Source organism: Trachypithecus francoisi, unplaced genomic scaffold (genome assembly GCF_009764315.1).
Source record: "Trachypithecus francoisi isolate TF-2019V2 unplaced genomic scaffold, Tfra_2.0 Lachesis_group1, whole genome shotgun sequence".
Lineage (NCBI taxonomy): Eukaryota > Metazoa > Chordata > Mammalia > Primates > Cercopithecidae > Trachypithecus > Trachypithecus francoisi.
Window position 1 is genome coordinate 60,345,069 of NW_022681454.1, and position 14,052 is coordinate 60,359,120.

The window sequence follows — 14,052 nt, forward strand, 5'->3', positions numbered from 1 at the left end:
GATCAGCTTCTGGTCACAAAAAAAAACACCGAGCAAGGATAATTCCACTACAAATGACGGTTCGCGTTAGTGAAAAAGAATGGTAAGTTACACAGTGAAGATGAACTTTGCAAGGCGAGCCCTCCCTAGAGAACAGCCAGCCCCGCGGAGGGCAGCAGGCTCCACCCATGTCTGCAGTTTTGGTCCGGCCTCGGAGTAACCACCCTAGCAGCGGGAAGTTTCGCGTGTGCGCAGTAGGTCTGCCCAGTGCCGCGTGGGAAAGGCGGGACCTTCCTATCTCTTGCGTCATATCAACTGCGACTCAAGACGTCACCGGCTTGTCTGGGAAGGTCAATCGCGGCTGCAGGCGGATACGCATGCGCTTTATGCCCGCTGTTGCTGAAGCATGCGCGTTAACAGCTTTGGCTGCTCTGCAGTGGTGCAGAAATGCTGTGCCGACTGGGCGGTCGGTGGCTGCGGCCGCTCCCTGCCCTGCAGCTGCGGGCTAGGGACCCGCCGCTTGCGCCGGTTCCTACGAGCGGCGCCAAACGCCCCACTCTGTCAGTGTGGGCTGTGGCACCAGTCTCTGCAGTCCATGCGAACGGCTGGTATGAGGCCCTAGCCGCGTCTTCGCCGGTGCGGGTTGCGGAAGAAGTACTGCTCGGCGTGCAGGCCACCACGGGCCTGCCCTGGTGGGGCAGCATTCTGCTCTCCACCGTGGCCCTGCGGGGTGCTGTCACGCTGCCTTTGGCCGCCTACCAGCACTACATCCTGGCCAAGGTGAGGGGCACCGAGCCGAGCGCGTACCCTGCGTTGCAACCCCTGCGACGGAGGAAGGCTGACATTCACTCAGAGTTTTCGATCCCACGATATTGCCTGCTGCAGTGCTTAATGTTTAATCATCGTGACCATTTTAGCGTTAAAAATAATTTAACTAGCATTAGGTGTGTTAAATAAGATATTTTGTGATACATGTACCTGTCATTTCGTTTGTCCTACTGGATTTGTACTCCAAGCACAAGTGGTTACTATACTTGCTCTCGGGGAACGGAGTCAAAGAAATCAGTCACAGAAGAAATTGTGTTGGCGAAACCTATAAAATTCATGTCTTAAAAGTTTTAACAGCCAGTATATCTGCAGCGTCTTTCGTCCCAAAGTATTCCAGCTGGTCTTTTTTTACTAGGAAGAAACTACTGGACTAACAGTTTGCGAACTTGATTCCTGTCCAGGCCCGACTAAGACTGTGTCTGGTTGGTGGCAGTCACTTGAACTTTTACTATTGAATCCTTTTTTCTGAGGAATAAGGATAGCAGTACCTTCCTTGCCTACTTCACAACGTTATCAGAGCAAGTCAGATAATACGGGTTCAAGTGCTTGATTATTCAAATGGGATATTTCAAAAATAGTGGCTTTCATGTTTTCAAGTTGTGAACATGGGGGAAAAAAACCGGAAACAAAACGGGAACGGAATCAGCAACAACATTAAGGCAGTGAGCCATTTTACAGGAAGAATGAACACAGGGCAGGAATAAATGCTATTTTTATTTTTGATTTGTGGCTATCGCAGTGTATTAAAGGTTCTTAACAGACAGCTGTTTTCTCCGCTTACATTACTAGGAAATCTAGAGATGGAACAGTAAAGCTCAGGGTGCAGTTTTCACCTAATACTTCTAACCCTGTGAAGTAGGTGCTGTTATATGTTTTATATGTGAGGGAACCTGATTTTAGAGGTTAAGTTACTTGCCCAGGATCACATGGATAAGTATACATTGTGAATTTGGTTGTGACTGAGGACATTGTAAGCAAGTTAACATCTTGTGCTTAGACTTAAGGTTTCTTGACATGATCAGTAAACTACATTTTTAAATGACTCGAGGGAGTAATGTGAAAAATTCTGAGTGATTGTGAATAAAGATCTTTTATGTGCTCATAACAAAACCTATTTTTTAGCTAGGTGGAAAATTTGCAGCCAGAAATAAAAGCTATTGCCAGGCATCTTAACCAAGAAGTTGTAGTTCGTGCAAATCAGTTGGGGTGGTCCGAAAGAGTTGCCAGGTAAGCGAATTGTATCCATGTAAGAGCATACACACACACACACCCACACACACATAAATAGTGATGTTAATTGTAAGTTTGAGTATTCTGTAGTTTTGGCAGTAAAGTATTTCTTTTACATATATATTTATATATATATATTTTTTGTTTTGAGACAGAGTTTCGCTCTTGTTACCCAGGCTGGAGTGCAATGGTGCGATCTTGGCTCATCACAACCTCTGCCTCCCGGGTTCAAGCGATTCTCCTCCCTCAGCCTCCCGAGCAGCTGGGATTAACAGGCATGCACCACCACACCCGACTAATTTTGTATTTTTAGCAGAGACGGGGTTTCTCCATGTTGGTCAGGCTGGTCTCGAACTCCCGACCTCAGGTAATCCACCCTCTTCAGCCTCCCAAAGTGCTGGGATTACAGGTGTGAGCCACCGTACCTGGCCTACTCTTTTATATTTTCATAAGTTATTAATATGGCATGATAGTTTCATATGCTGGACTGAAAGCAAAGAAATAAATGGACAAAGATAAGAGCATGTTCCTATTCTTTAGGGATTCCAGCCTATTAAAAAAGACAGACCTGTAATCAAATAATAATGTCAGTGAACTAACTACTCTATAAAGATTATGTACAAGGAGCTAGATGATCAAGGAAAGTCAGGGCAGGCTTCGCAGGATGAAGGTACTTTGCCATTTTTTTGTGATATTTGTCAACAAATGACACGGTATTTACAATCTTGACTGTTTGGAAAATATATAGCAGGTAATAGCCCACAGGAAAGAGGAGGTAGAAAACATAAGTGCCACAGTAGAAACACTTCGATAGCTAAGCTGCTGTCCGTCCTTTGTGGTTATTCTGTGCATTTGTCTGCCTGGGTTCTTGGAAAGTCCCAATCTAAGGGTGCTAGGTTGTGCCCAAGGATGTCTGCATTCATTCACTGGGAACTTACAAGCCTTCCTGCTTCAATCAACTCCTTAATCAGTTTCCCAAACTCTGATCCTTATTAGACTATGACAAATTATTCTCCTTTTTACAGCAATGAAAAAGGGCTTTGTGGTATCAATCTGTGTTATGTATATATTATTAACCATATATTTTTATATAGGTGTAAATTTCCCAACTATCTTTAATATGAGATTGTGTCCTTTATTTAATGTTTAAAAGACCTGACATTTTTAAAAAATCATGGTGATAGTTTAATGTCTTTATTTGGTAAAAATTAAAAGTTGACAGACCTATAGTTTTGAAATTTTACTTATCAAAGAAGTCGAAAGCTTCAGCCATAGGCCAAAAGAACCAAATTAATAGCTGCTTGCCTGGGTTATGAATGCAGCCTAGATAAGACTTGTGGCATTTTGCTTAAGCCGTACTGGCAGGATGGTTGTCCAGATACATCGTTAGGGATGTTTCTTTCTAGGAGGAGACATCTGAGGGCTTCTGGCATTTTCTTTTCTTTTCTTTTCTTTTTTTTTTTTGAACAAGACAACAAGACAGAGTCTCCTTGTGTTGCTCACGCCGGTCTCAAACTCCTGGCCTCAAGCAGTCCTCCCACTTCAGCCTCCCAAGTAGTTGGGATTACAAGTGCAAGCCACAGGGTTGGCCAGCTTCCTGCATTCAATAGTATTGAGTCTTCAAGGGTGAAAGACAGTGTGTCAGATGGACAGCCAGGAAAGTGGGCTTTCCACACAGATGATATAATACAGTACTTCCAAAGGCATGCCTATGCGGAAGTCTGATTTGTTGGACGAACTAAAGTCATTCAGGGACCAGAATATGCAGGTGTCTAGAGGAGTAACAAGATAAAATTGGAAGAATAGGCAGATGTGAAATTATGAAGGACGTAGAATGTCTTTGTGTACTGTCTTATTATACACTATAATTTGACTAAATTCAGAAAAACTATTGAATGCCTCCTCTGTACAAAATGTATGATACAGGAGATGTAAAGATGAATAAAATAGAAGACTTTCCCCTGAAGAATACTTTAGTTTTTGTTTTTTAACTCCTATTCTCTTGGACCCGAAGGAAGACTATTCTAAAAAGTGAAATTTCAGGAAAAAAAACAGTAGTAACTAATATGGTTAACAGAGAAACAGGTTAAAAATATCTTTGTGAGATAGTTGATTGAAAAATGGAGACTATTTTGACAGGCCAAGAGCATACACAGTATAAAACCACATAACTCCAAAAGGTATATTCAGAGATGAAGTGATTAAGTTTGGCTGGAGTGGAGAGATTTGATTGAAGTTTGCTTTTAGCTTCCGTATTTCCAATATTAATTGTAGTTATACCATGTCAGTAGTGAAATTTACTTTAAAAGCCTAATCAGCCAAAGACCCCCAGAGACAAAGCCTATAGTCTGACAACTTCAGATTGTTATGTAACTTATGTACCATATTGTAGAAGTTTTGATAAAAGGCTTTATTTGCCTGTTGTTTAAGGAACCCCTTAACATGCCTGTGACAGCTGAAACCCTTATACAAATCCTTTAGCTAATAACTACAGCAGGCGCTATTTGTGCTATGGAAATAAAGCATGATTCTTAGATGACATTTTCTCTTTCCCTTTTTTTTTCCACTAACCTCAATCTAGGCTCACTTATCTAAAGAATATGAAGAGGCTAATTTCAGAACTATATGTACGAGATAACTGCCACCCTTTCAAAGCCACTGTGTTGGTTTGGATTCAGCTTCCAATGTGGATCTTCATGTCTTTTGCTCTCCGGAATTTAAGCACAGGGGCAGCACATTCAGAAGGTAGTTATTGTATAAATCTTCTCCCAAAGAAGTTTTCTAACATTGTCTTTGTACTAAAAAAAAAAAAAGCATACTTTTCATAATTAGGATATGTTCAATATCTTCCTTATAAGAGCATAGAATTTAAAGTCTTAAGTGTAAACAGATTGTGTTGAGGACAACATTTTGTATTGAGAAAAAAATAGATATATTGTGAGTGAAAAACTGGAATAAATCTAGTGCAGATCTTTCCTGTGAGGGACACTATTGGAATTGTCAGACTACTTATTTATGTCTTATATATTTTTCTCTGCTGTTTTTAGGACTTCTATTGTTTTATTTATAAAACTATTTTAGCAGGTTTTTCTGTTCGGGAACAGTTAGCTACTGGTGGTATTCTGTGGTTTCCTGACCTCACTGCACCGGACTCCACTTGGATTCTGCCTATCTCTGTTGGCGTCATCAATTTGTTAATAGTGGAGGTCAGTAGTTTTAAATGAAATTTGTTTGCCATTTATTGGGATTTTTGTTGCTGCTGTTCTGACTTCAAATCTATTTTTGTTTGAGTTGGTGAAGGTAGCTCTGAGTTAGAAGTGAGATCCCTTTGTTCCTGGTTCCACGTCAGGCATTGGCCTAGACCTCTGTGGGCCTCAGAACTCTCGAAATTAAAGTAAAAGCACTGTATTAGTACACTTCCAAGTCTCTTTCCGCCTCAAAATTATATGATTCTGGTACATAGAATTTTGTGATTTGCTTTTGGTAAAAAGAGTAATGAAGATGCCTAGTCAATCTGGTTGTATTCTTACAATAGAGTGGTGTTCGGTGTGTGTTATTTAATATGTAAATTTGTAGGCGAGGAACACAGTCAGGCCCTGACTGCTATTTTCTTGCTTTATGACCTTAAAGAAGTCATTGAATGTCTTTATAAGATGAAATGGGAAAAACATACACATAGAAAATGTGATCTCTCAGTCATGTCTTTTTTTTTTTTTCCATTTCAGATGGAGTTTCGCTCTTGTTGCCCAGACTGGAGTGTAATGGCACGGTCTTGGCTCACTGCAACCTCTGCCTCTTGAGTAGCTGGGATTACAGGTGCATGCCACCATACCCAGCTAATTTTTTGTATTTTTAGTAGAGACAGGGTTTCACCATGTTGGCCAGGCTGGTGTCGACCTCCTAACCTCAGGTGATCCACCCACCTCGGCCTCCGAAAGTGCTGGGATTACAGGCGTGAGCCACTGTGCCCATCTCTCTCAGTCATGTCTTAACCCTTATCACAGGCTGCTTTACTCGGCAGTTTAGGGAAAGCATGAATATAATTTCATAAATTATTCTCAGACTCTGAGTAGAACAGACTGAACTGGAAGAAATCTTAAAAATGATTTACCTCAGTAGAGATCTCCCAGACCTCATGACCTCTGATCCCTGTTTGTGAAATCTAATACACTCCTTATTCTTTCAGATGAGGAAAGTGAAGATGATATAATATAAGGTCTTGAGTGAAAGTTGCTTGAGGAAAGACTCTACCTGTAGTCCAAATATATTTCCCTAAGAGCACTAGCACCGTCCCCTGTGGTTGGTATTCAGTGAATATTTGGTAGAAAGAAGGAAGTGATAAGTACAAGGTTACAGTGAATCAATGTCAATCCCCTAGTTTTTTCCTCTATGTCTTCTAAAGACTAATGAAAGTGTTTTCATAGTGGGGCATGGTGGCATGTGCCTCTAGTTCCAGCTACTCGAAGCTGAGTCAGTAGGATTGCTTGAGCCCAGGAGATGGAGGCTGCAGTGAGTTGTGATCCTACCACTGTACTCCAGCCTGGGCGACAGAGAGAGAGACCTCATCTCTAAAAGAAAAATAAAAGCTTATCAAAAGCTTATTCTTACTTAACATACACTATGTGCAAGGCATTTTGTTTGTTTGTTTGTTTGTTTTTTCTTGAGACAGAGTCTCATTCTGTTTCCTAGGCTGGAGTACACTGGTGTGATCTCCACTCACTGCAACCTCCACCTCCTAGGTTCAAGCGGTTCTCTTACCTCAGCCTCCCAAGTAGCTGGGATTACAGGTGCCTGCCATCACGCCCAACTAATTTTTTGTATTTTTGGTAGAGACTGGGTTTTACCATGCTGGCCAGGCTGGTCTGGAACTCCTGACCTCAAGTGATCCGCCTGCCTCAGCCTCCCAAAGTGCTGGGATTACAGATGTGAGCCACTGTGCCTGACCATAGGCATTGTTATAAGCAATTTACATAAGTCAACTCATTTCCTTCTTAGAATAACCCTGTGAGCTAAATATTATTCTTTTTTAATGCAGAGAAAGTGAGGCATAAAAATGTAAAACTACGTAGTTTGGCTCTAGAGTCATAATTATGCAGAATTTTTTTTTTTTCCTCCTTTTTTTTTATTTGGAGACAGTCTTACTCTGTCTCCCAGACTGGAGTACAATGGCATGATCTCAGCTCACTGTGCCTTCCAGTCTCAAGTGATCCTCCCACCTCAGTCTCCCTCCCAAATAGCTGGGACTACAGGGATGCCACCACACCCAGCTAATTTTTGTATATTTTGTAGAGACGGTTTCACAATGTTGCCTAGTTGCCTAGGCTGGTCTCAAACTTCTGAGCTCAAACAATCAGCCTGCCTAGGCCTCCCACAGTGCTGAGATTACAGGCCCCCAGCCTTATGCAGAATTCTTAAGTGGAGCCTGAAGAATCCTGTGACAGTAGCTACCATATAAATCATTGTTAAGTGGAGCTTGAAGAATGCTATGACAATAGCTACCATTTAAATCATTGCCCTTGTTTTTTGGCATAAAGTGTCAAAAAGCCTCCATTTAAGAATTTGACATAATTAGTAAGTGATTTGTTGTTGCTGTTGTTGTTGTTTTTAAGAGACAGGATCTTGCTCTATTGCCCAGGCTGGAGTGCAGTGGCATAATCATAGCTCACTTGTAGTCTCAACCTTCTGGACTAGAGTGATCCTTCCACCTAGGCCAGTTATTAAGATTTTTAAAAGTTGGATGATCAAGCTGAGTGCAGTGATTGGTGCATGCCTATTATCCCAGCTACTTGAGAGGAGGAGGCAGGAGGATCACTTGAGCCCAGGAGTTTTAGACCAGCCTCAAACTGGTCTCAGTTTGACAGCAAGACCCAGTCTCAAAAAATAAAAAGATGATCAGCCATATAGATTAATCAGTGTTTTTTGTGTATATGTATTACTTTTATTAAAGTGTAGATGGAGGCCAGTGAAAAATCAGTTTATATTTTAAAGCTTATCTGATTTAATATGCATTTTAATAATCATTATGCATGTATATGTTCTACCCCTTCAGATTTCTGCTCTGCAAAAAATTGGAATATCTCGTTTGCAGACATATGTTACATACTTTGTCCGTGCAATGTCGGTGTTGATGATTCCAGTTGCTGCAACGGTACCCTCAGTGAGTAAGCACCAACATTGTGTGTAGCATGTGCTAAACCCTCTCTGACTTTAGCTTAGACTGGCTAGGACCCTGCCTCTTCTGTTGAACTGCCTCTGACTGCTTGATCCCTTACCAAATCAGTATTTCTGTGGTAACTAATCTGTCTCTATTTCTTGCCTTTTTTTAAATCTTGCAATGTGTTTTGCATAATACCATGAATATAGTATTTCTTCCTTTTGACTACTTGATATATTGAATTAGTTCTACCTATGTAAACTGGAGCAAAGAATTTAGCACTTAAAAAAGAAACAAAACAAAATGCTAAGACCATTTGGGTTCCTGTATGGTATTATTTAATCTCATAACAACTCTGTGAAATAGGTAAACTTGTCCCTGTATATACCTAATTAAACTTTACAGAAATAGAAAAAGAGGCGGTTATGTTTGCAGTTAGTTCAGTCTTTTGCACGTTTCCCACAAATACTTTAGAAGTTTCTAAGGAGGCAAAAGCTGTGTTGGGTATATCTCCATGTTTACTCAGAGCCAACACATAAAGTCGAATTCAGTTGTTGTTAATAGTTAGGGTGTAGCATATATAGCATATATAAAACTACTTCATAGTTTTTTTTTTTTTTTTGAGATGGAATCTTGCTCTGTTGCCCAGGCTGGAGTGCAATGGCACAATCTCAGCTCACTGCAACCTCCTCCTCCCAGGTTCAAGTGGTTCTCCTGCCTCAGCCTCCCTAGTACCTGGGATTACAGGCACACGCCACCATACCTGGCTAATTTCTGTGTTTTTAGTAGAGGCAGGGTTTCGCCACGTTGGCCAGGCTGGTCTCGAACTCCTGACCTCAAGTGATCCACCTGCCTCGGCCTCCCAAAGTGCTGGGATTACAGGTGTGAGCCACCACAGCTGGCCCACAGTATTTTTTATAGGAATCTAAAGCAATATGTTTTTGGCATCAAAATGTATTTTTTAGGCTGTTACTGAACATGATACTGTCATTAATCCTATGCAGAATAAGTTTGTTCATCTCTAAAATAGATATCATAATGCCTGTGAGAATTAATGAAATGAGTGCCTATTATAGAACTTTTTACATAGTAGTAGTAATGTCGTAAAATACCCTGTAAAAGTAGAACAGCACAGATTCACTACATTTCCACAGAGAAATCATACCAGCTATATACTGAAGAACCCCCCAGAAAAAATAAAATACAAGCAGTTAAGTTTTAGGGAGGGATTGAGTTCAAAATGAGTAACAAGAGATCTAAAACACAATGCTTTAAATACCCAAAATTTATCCTGTCAATTATAGGAAATCTGATTAAGCAGCTTAGGGGTGATGGGACAAGTCCATGAAGATGAGAGACCCAGACTGCTGCTCTCTTTCTGCTTTGTTGTCCACAGCCTGTGATTTCAAGTCTACACTACGGTCATGGCTGTTAGAACTTGTTATCATGCAGGAAGAGTAAAGGGTGCCTCAAGTGTAGTCAGCACCTTTTAAGGAGACTTGCCAGATGTTCCACCAAACAGTTGTGTTAACATCTTAGTTTTATGGCCATCCCTCACTGCAGAAGAGGCAAGGAAATAGTCTTTTTTTTTTTTTTCCTTTTTCTTTTTTTTTTTTTTTTTTTTTTAGATGACAGCCTACTCAAATAAAAATTAGGATTTTGTTACTAGGGAAGAGGGGAGATTGATACTTAGCTGTCAGCTTATAGTCTGCTGTAGTTAGGCTCAGGTTCTTTTTCTGTTGGTGGGTAAGTCAAATGATGATGATAGACAATATTTATTTAACATTGACTTTGTGCTGAGCACTGTTTTAAATGGTTTACATATTTTACCCCATATAATTGGGGTACTATTTATCCCATATAATTGGGGTACTATACAGCGCAACGATAAAGGTACTATTATAATCTTTACTTTGGTGATGAGGAAACTGAGGCACAGAGAAGTTAAGTAACTCATCCAAAGTCACTTAGCTGTAAGTGATAGAGTCTTAACACACATCTAAGCAGTTTGGCTCCTCCTCTTAACTACTATGCTAATCTACCTCTGAGGACGTGCTACTTTCTGCCCCTAAAGACTGACTTTGGAACAAATAACACATGTAAATGCTAAATGTGGACCACATACTTGCATACCACTCTACATGAATTGTCTCATTTATTCCTCACAGCAATCCTTTGAGGTAGATGCAGTTACTGCCCCCACTTTATAGATGAGGACAGTCCCTAATGCCTTATAGATGAGATGGTCCCTAGTGCCAAAAATGTTGGGGACCGCTGCTCAAGATGGTAATACAAAAGAAATTTGGAGATAAGGCTGAGGCTGTTTGTCTCAGAAGAAGGCAAAGAAAATGCATTCCTTACTACACTGAGAAACTGGCTATTGGGAAACATGTGGAAAATAGATGACTATATGAGGAAAATGAGGTCTAGGCCACGCTTCCAGTATTCCACCTTCAGTATGTAAGCAGCTGGACAGGACTTTTCGTGGGGAAAAAGTATGCTCCATTGTCGAATAAGGGAGATGAGATCTCTCTTGAGCCTCTGCCTAAGCTTCTTTTTACTTTCTACCCTCCATACTTCTCTTTTCCCTTTATTTTTGCTTTCCTGTCTGTCCGTAACCTTTTTTACCTGTCTATTTAATCCATCTCAGGAATCTAGTAGCTGCTGCAAGTCTTGCTAAGTCTTGGCATACTTCTGCTTACAAAGATTGTCATTTTCTTTTTTATTGCCTGCCTATGTCTGGACTGTGATGTCCTGGTAGAATTACAGATGCTAACATTTATGTCTTCTCTTTATAGTCAATTGTTCTCTACTGGTTATGCTCCAGCTTCATGGGTCTTTCACAAAACTTGCTGCTGCGTTCTCCTGGATTTCGCCAACTTTGCCGAATACCATCGACCAAGTCAGATTCAGAGACTCCTTATAAAGACATATTTGCTGCCTTTAATACCAAGTTCATTTCAAGAAAATGACATATTTTCCAATAATTTAGAAACAGTTGCAAGAGTCACTATCACCTTAATGTATTTAGACTTAGAAATTCAGATGTTATTTGATTTCCTTTTTCTTAAAATCATGAACTTCATGAAATGTTGTACATTAAGATGGAATCCAGACCAGGAACGGTGGCTCATGCCTGTAATCCCAGCACTTTGGGAGGCCGAGGTGGGCGGATCACCTGAGGTCAGGAATTCGAGACCAGCCTGGCCAACATGGTGAAACCCCGTCTCTACTAAAAATACAAAAAAATTAGCTGGGCATAGTGGTAGGCGCCTGTAATCCCAGCTACTTGGGAGGCTGAGGCAGGAGAATCACTTGAACCTGGGAGACAGAGGTTGCAATGAGCTGAGATTGTTCCATTGCACTCCAGCCTGGACAACAAGAGCAAAACTCTTGTCAAAGAGAAAAAAAAAAAAAAAAAAAAAGATGCAATCCAGATATATTTGACAGTAATTTAAATATTTTAAATATTATAAATGCAGTATGTTTAATTGTGAAAGTATTAGAATAGAACCGAAGTACCTGTCTCTGTTTATAAAGTTACAGTTTGTTAGAGCTACCAGAACTTTGGAGAATAGGGTTAGCTACTGAATGATGTCAAATTAAACTAAGCAATACTGCATATTACTGTTTTGTAAAATAAGAAGATCAGTGAGATGATTCATGTTTTTTTTTTTTTTTGAGATGGAGTCTCACTGTGTTGCCCAGGCTGAAGTGCAGTGGCATAATTTCAGCTAACTGCAGCCTCTACCCTCCGGGTTCCAGCGGTTTTCCTGCCTCAGCCTCCAAGTAGCTGGGATTGTAGGTACACACCACCACGCCCAGCTAATTTTTGTGTTTTTAGTAGAGATAGGGTTTCACCATGTTGGGCAGGCTGGTCTGGAACTCCTGACCTCAAGTGATCCACCCGCCCTGGCCTCCCAAAGTACTGGGATTACAGGCATGAGCCACCTCACCCAGCATTTTTTTTTTTTTTATTTAATTTTTTTAATGAGACAGAATCTCTGTTTGTCACCCAGGCTGGAGTGCAGTGGCATGATCTCAGCTCACTACAACCTCTGCCTCCCGTGTTCAAGCAGTCCTCCTACCTCAGCCTCCTGAGTAGCTGGGACTACAGGCATGCACCACCATGCCCAGCTAAGTTTTGTATTTTTAGTAGAGATGGGGTTTCACCATGTTGACCAGGATGGTCTTGAACTCCTGCCCTCAAGTGATCTGCCCACTTCGGCTTCCCAAAGTCCTGGGATTAGAGGCATGAGCCACTGTGCCCGGCTGAGATGTTTCTTATTATTTTGGAGGTGAAGAGGATTTTAGACCTCTTTGAGCATCTGAAAAAAGGCTATATATATATGGTTTTCTCTTCAGAAAAATCTTAGGACTCAAAATACGGGGACTTCATTGATACCGGGAAGGTTTTCTGGCAACTCCTAGTGAATAAATGTTATTCTAATGGAACACACATTGATCCTGAGTTAATGCATGCTTGAAAAAGAAAAGGGGGCAGCGACTGGAAATATATGCAGTGGAGTAGTCCATGCATACAAGTACCTAGCATGGTAGATGATGTTGCCTCCAGCCCTGCTCAGAAAGAATACAAAAAGTGTACATTCCTTTTTCTGTAATTTAAGAAGTCTGGAATACAGAGTGTGGCACCATGTACTGCTAGCACCCAAAGTGGAAAATCTTAAGCATTCAGTTTGTTTAGTCAAAAGAAGAAAACCAGAAGGGCAGTTGCCTATTGAGGTGATTTTAAACCTGTTTATTTGTAAGGATTAAGTACCCTAATAGGCTTAAACTATGATAGAGGTTTAATACAGGAAAAATTGACAGGTATTATAAATTGTGGATCCAGTTACTTGCTTAATTTGTAAAGAAGTAAGATTAGCTCTGGTTGAGATATCAAGTATGACAGGTATTTGAGAAGACTATAAATCATAAATTTTCATTTAGTTAAAATCTGGACCTGATTCTGGGAAACCCTATCATTCCATCTCAATGTTTTACAATAAAATAAAAACTAAAGTGAAATTCATTAGTCATTTCTTTGATGTCTCTTAAATTTTAGTTCACCTACTTAATGAAGTTGTTTTTTAATACAAAAAATGTACAGCGCACAGAGATAAGAATTCTGCTTGTCATGTTACTGTCATGTTCCCTGATAATTTATTTTAGACATAGATGGTGGCAATTAAGACTAGTTTCTTTTTTCATATAAGTTCCTAGTCCTGGTTTCTGACTGTCCTATTGGGGCAATTGTGCTTCCCAACCACATGGAAGGAATTGAAACATCCTCATTATTTGTGGATTTTATATTTGTAAATTTGCCTACTTGCTCAAATCTATCCATAACCCTAGAACCAGTATTTGCACAAGTGCTTTTGAGGCCATTTGTAGGCGAAAAATATGAGTCACCTCCCAACAGAAGTCAAACAAATGGTACTCTGCCTTCTAGTTTCAGCTCTTACACTGTAAACGTATCATTTTTGAGTCTACTTAGTCCCATATCTTGCTAATTTCTGTTCTTTTTATTGGTGATTTCACTGTTTAAAATGGCCTCCAAATGTCCTGCTGGAGTGCTGTCTAATGTTCCTAAGCTCCAGAAGACTGTGATGTGACTTAAGGAGAAAATAAGTGTATTAGATAAGCTTCATTTGTGCATGAGTTGTAATGCTGTTGGCAGAGAGTTCAGTGTTACTGAATCAACAATATGTTGTATTGATCTGTTGACAAAAACAAAGCTTGCAGAAACCTAACCCTGTATGTTTTCTAGGAGCAGTGGTTTGGTATTCACTAATTCAGTGTTTGTGAACTTTCTGGAACATAAGTACCACAAATAATGCAAATTGACTATATTTGCAACA

General features: G+C 40.4%; 1 protein-coding gene across 3 annotated transcripts; it reads left to right on the forward strand.

Moving 5' to 3' along the window:
• Positions 1 to 313: 313 nt before the first annotated feature.
• Positions 314 to 13,223, forward strand: LOC117085509 (cytochrome c oxidase assembly protein COX18, mitochondrial). 3 transcript variants are annotated; one of them, XM_033214478.1, is made up of 6 exons: positions 316 to 759; positions 1,934 to 2,034; positions 4,619 to 4,782; positions 5,122 to 5,243; positions 8,087 to 8,194; positions 10,990 to 13,223. In XM_033214478.1, the coding sequence occupies exons 1-6, from the start codon at positions 427 to 429 to the stop codon at positions 11,161 to 11,163; spliced, it is 1,002 nt and encodes a 333-aa protein (XP_033070369.1). In that variant the 5' UTR covers positions 316 to 426; the 3' UTR covers positions 11,164 to 13,223. The 3 variants fall into 3 exon arrangements, with proteins under 3 accessions (XP_033070371.1, XP_033070369.1, XP_033070368.1); XM_033214477.1 differs by having other exon boundaries at positions 317 to 759; positions 5,119 to 5,243; positions 10,990 to 11,941; XM_033214480.1 differs by lacking the exon at positions 5,122 to 5,243 and having other exon boundaries at positions 314 to 759; positions 10,990 to 11,941.
• Positions 13,224 to 14,052: the final 829 nt, after the last annotated feature.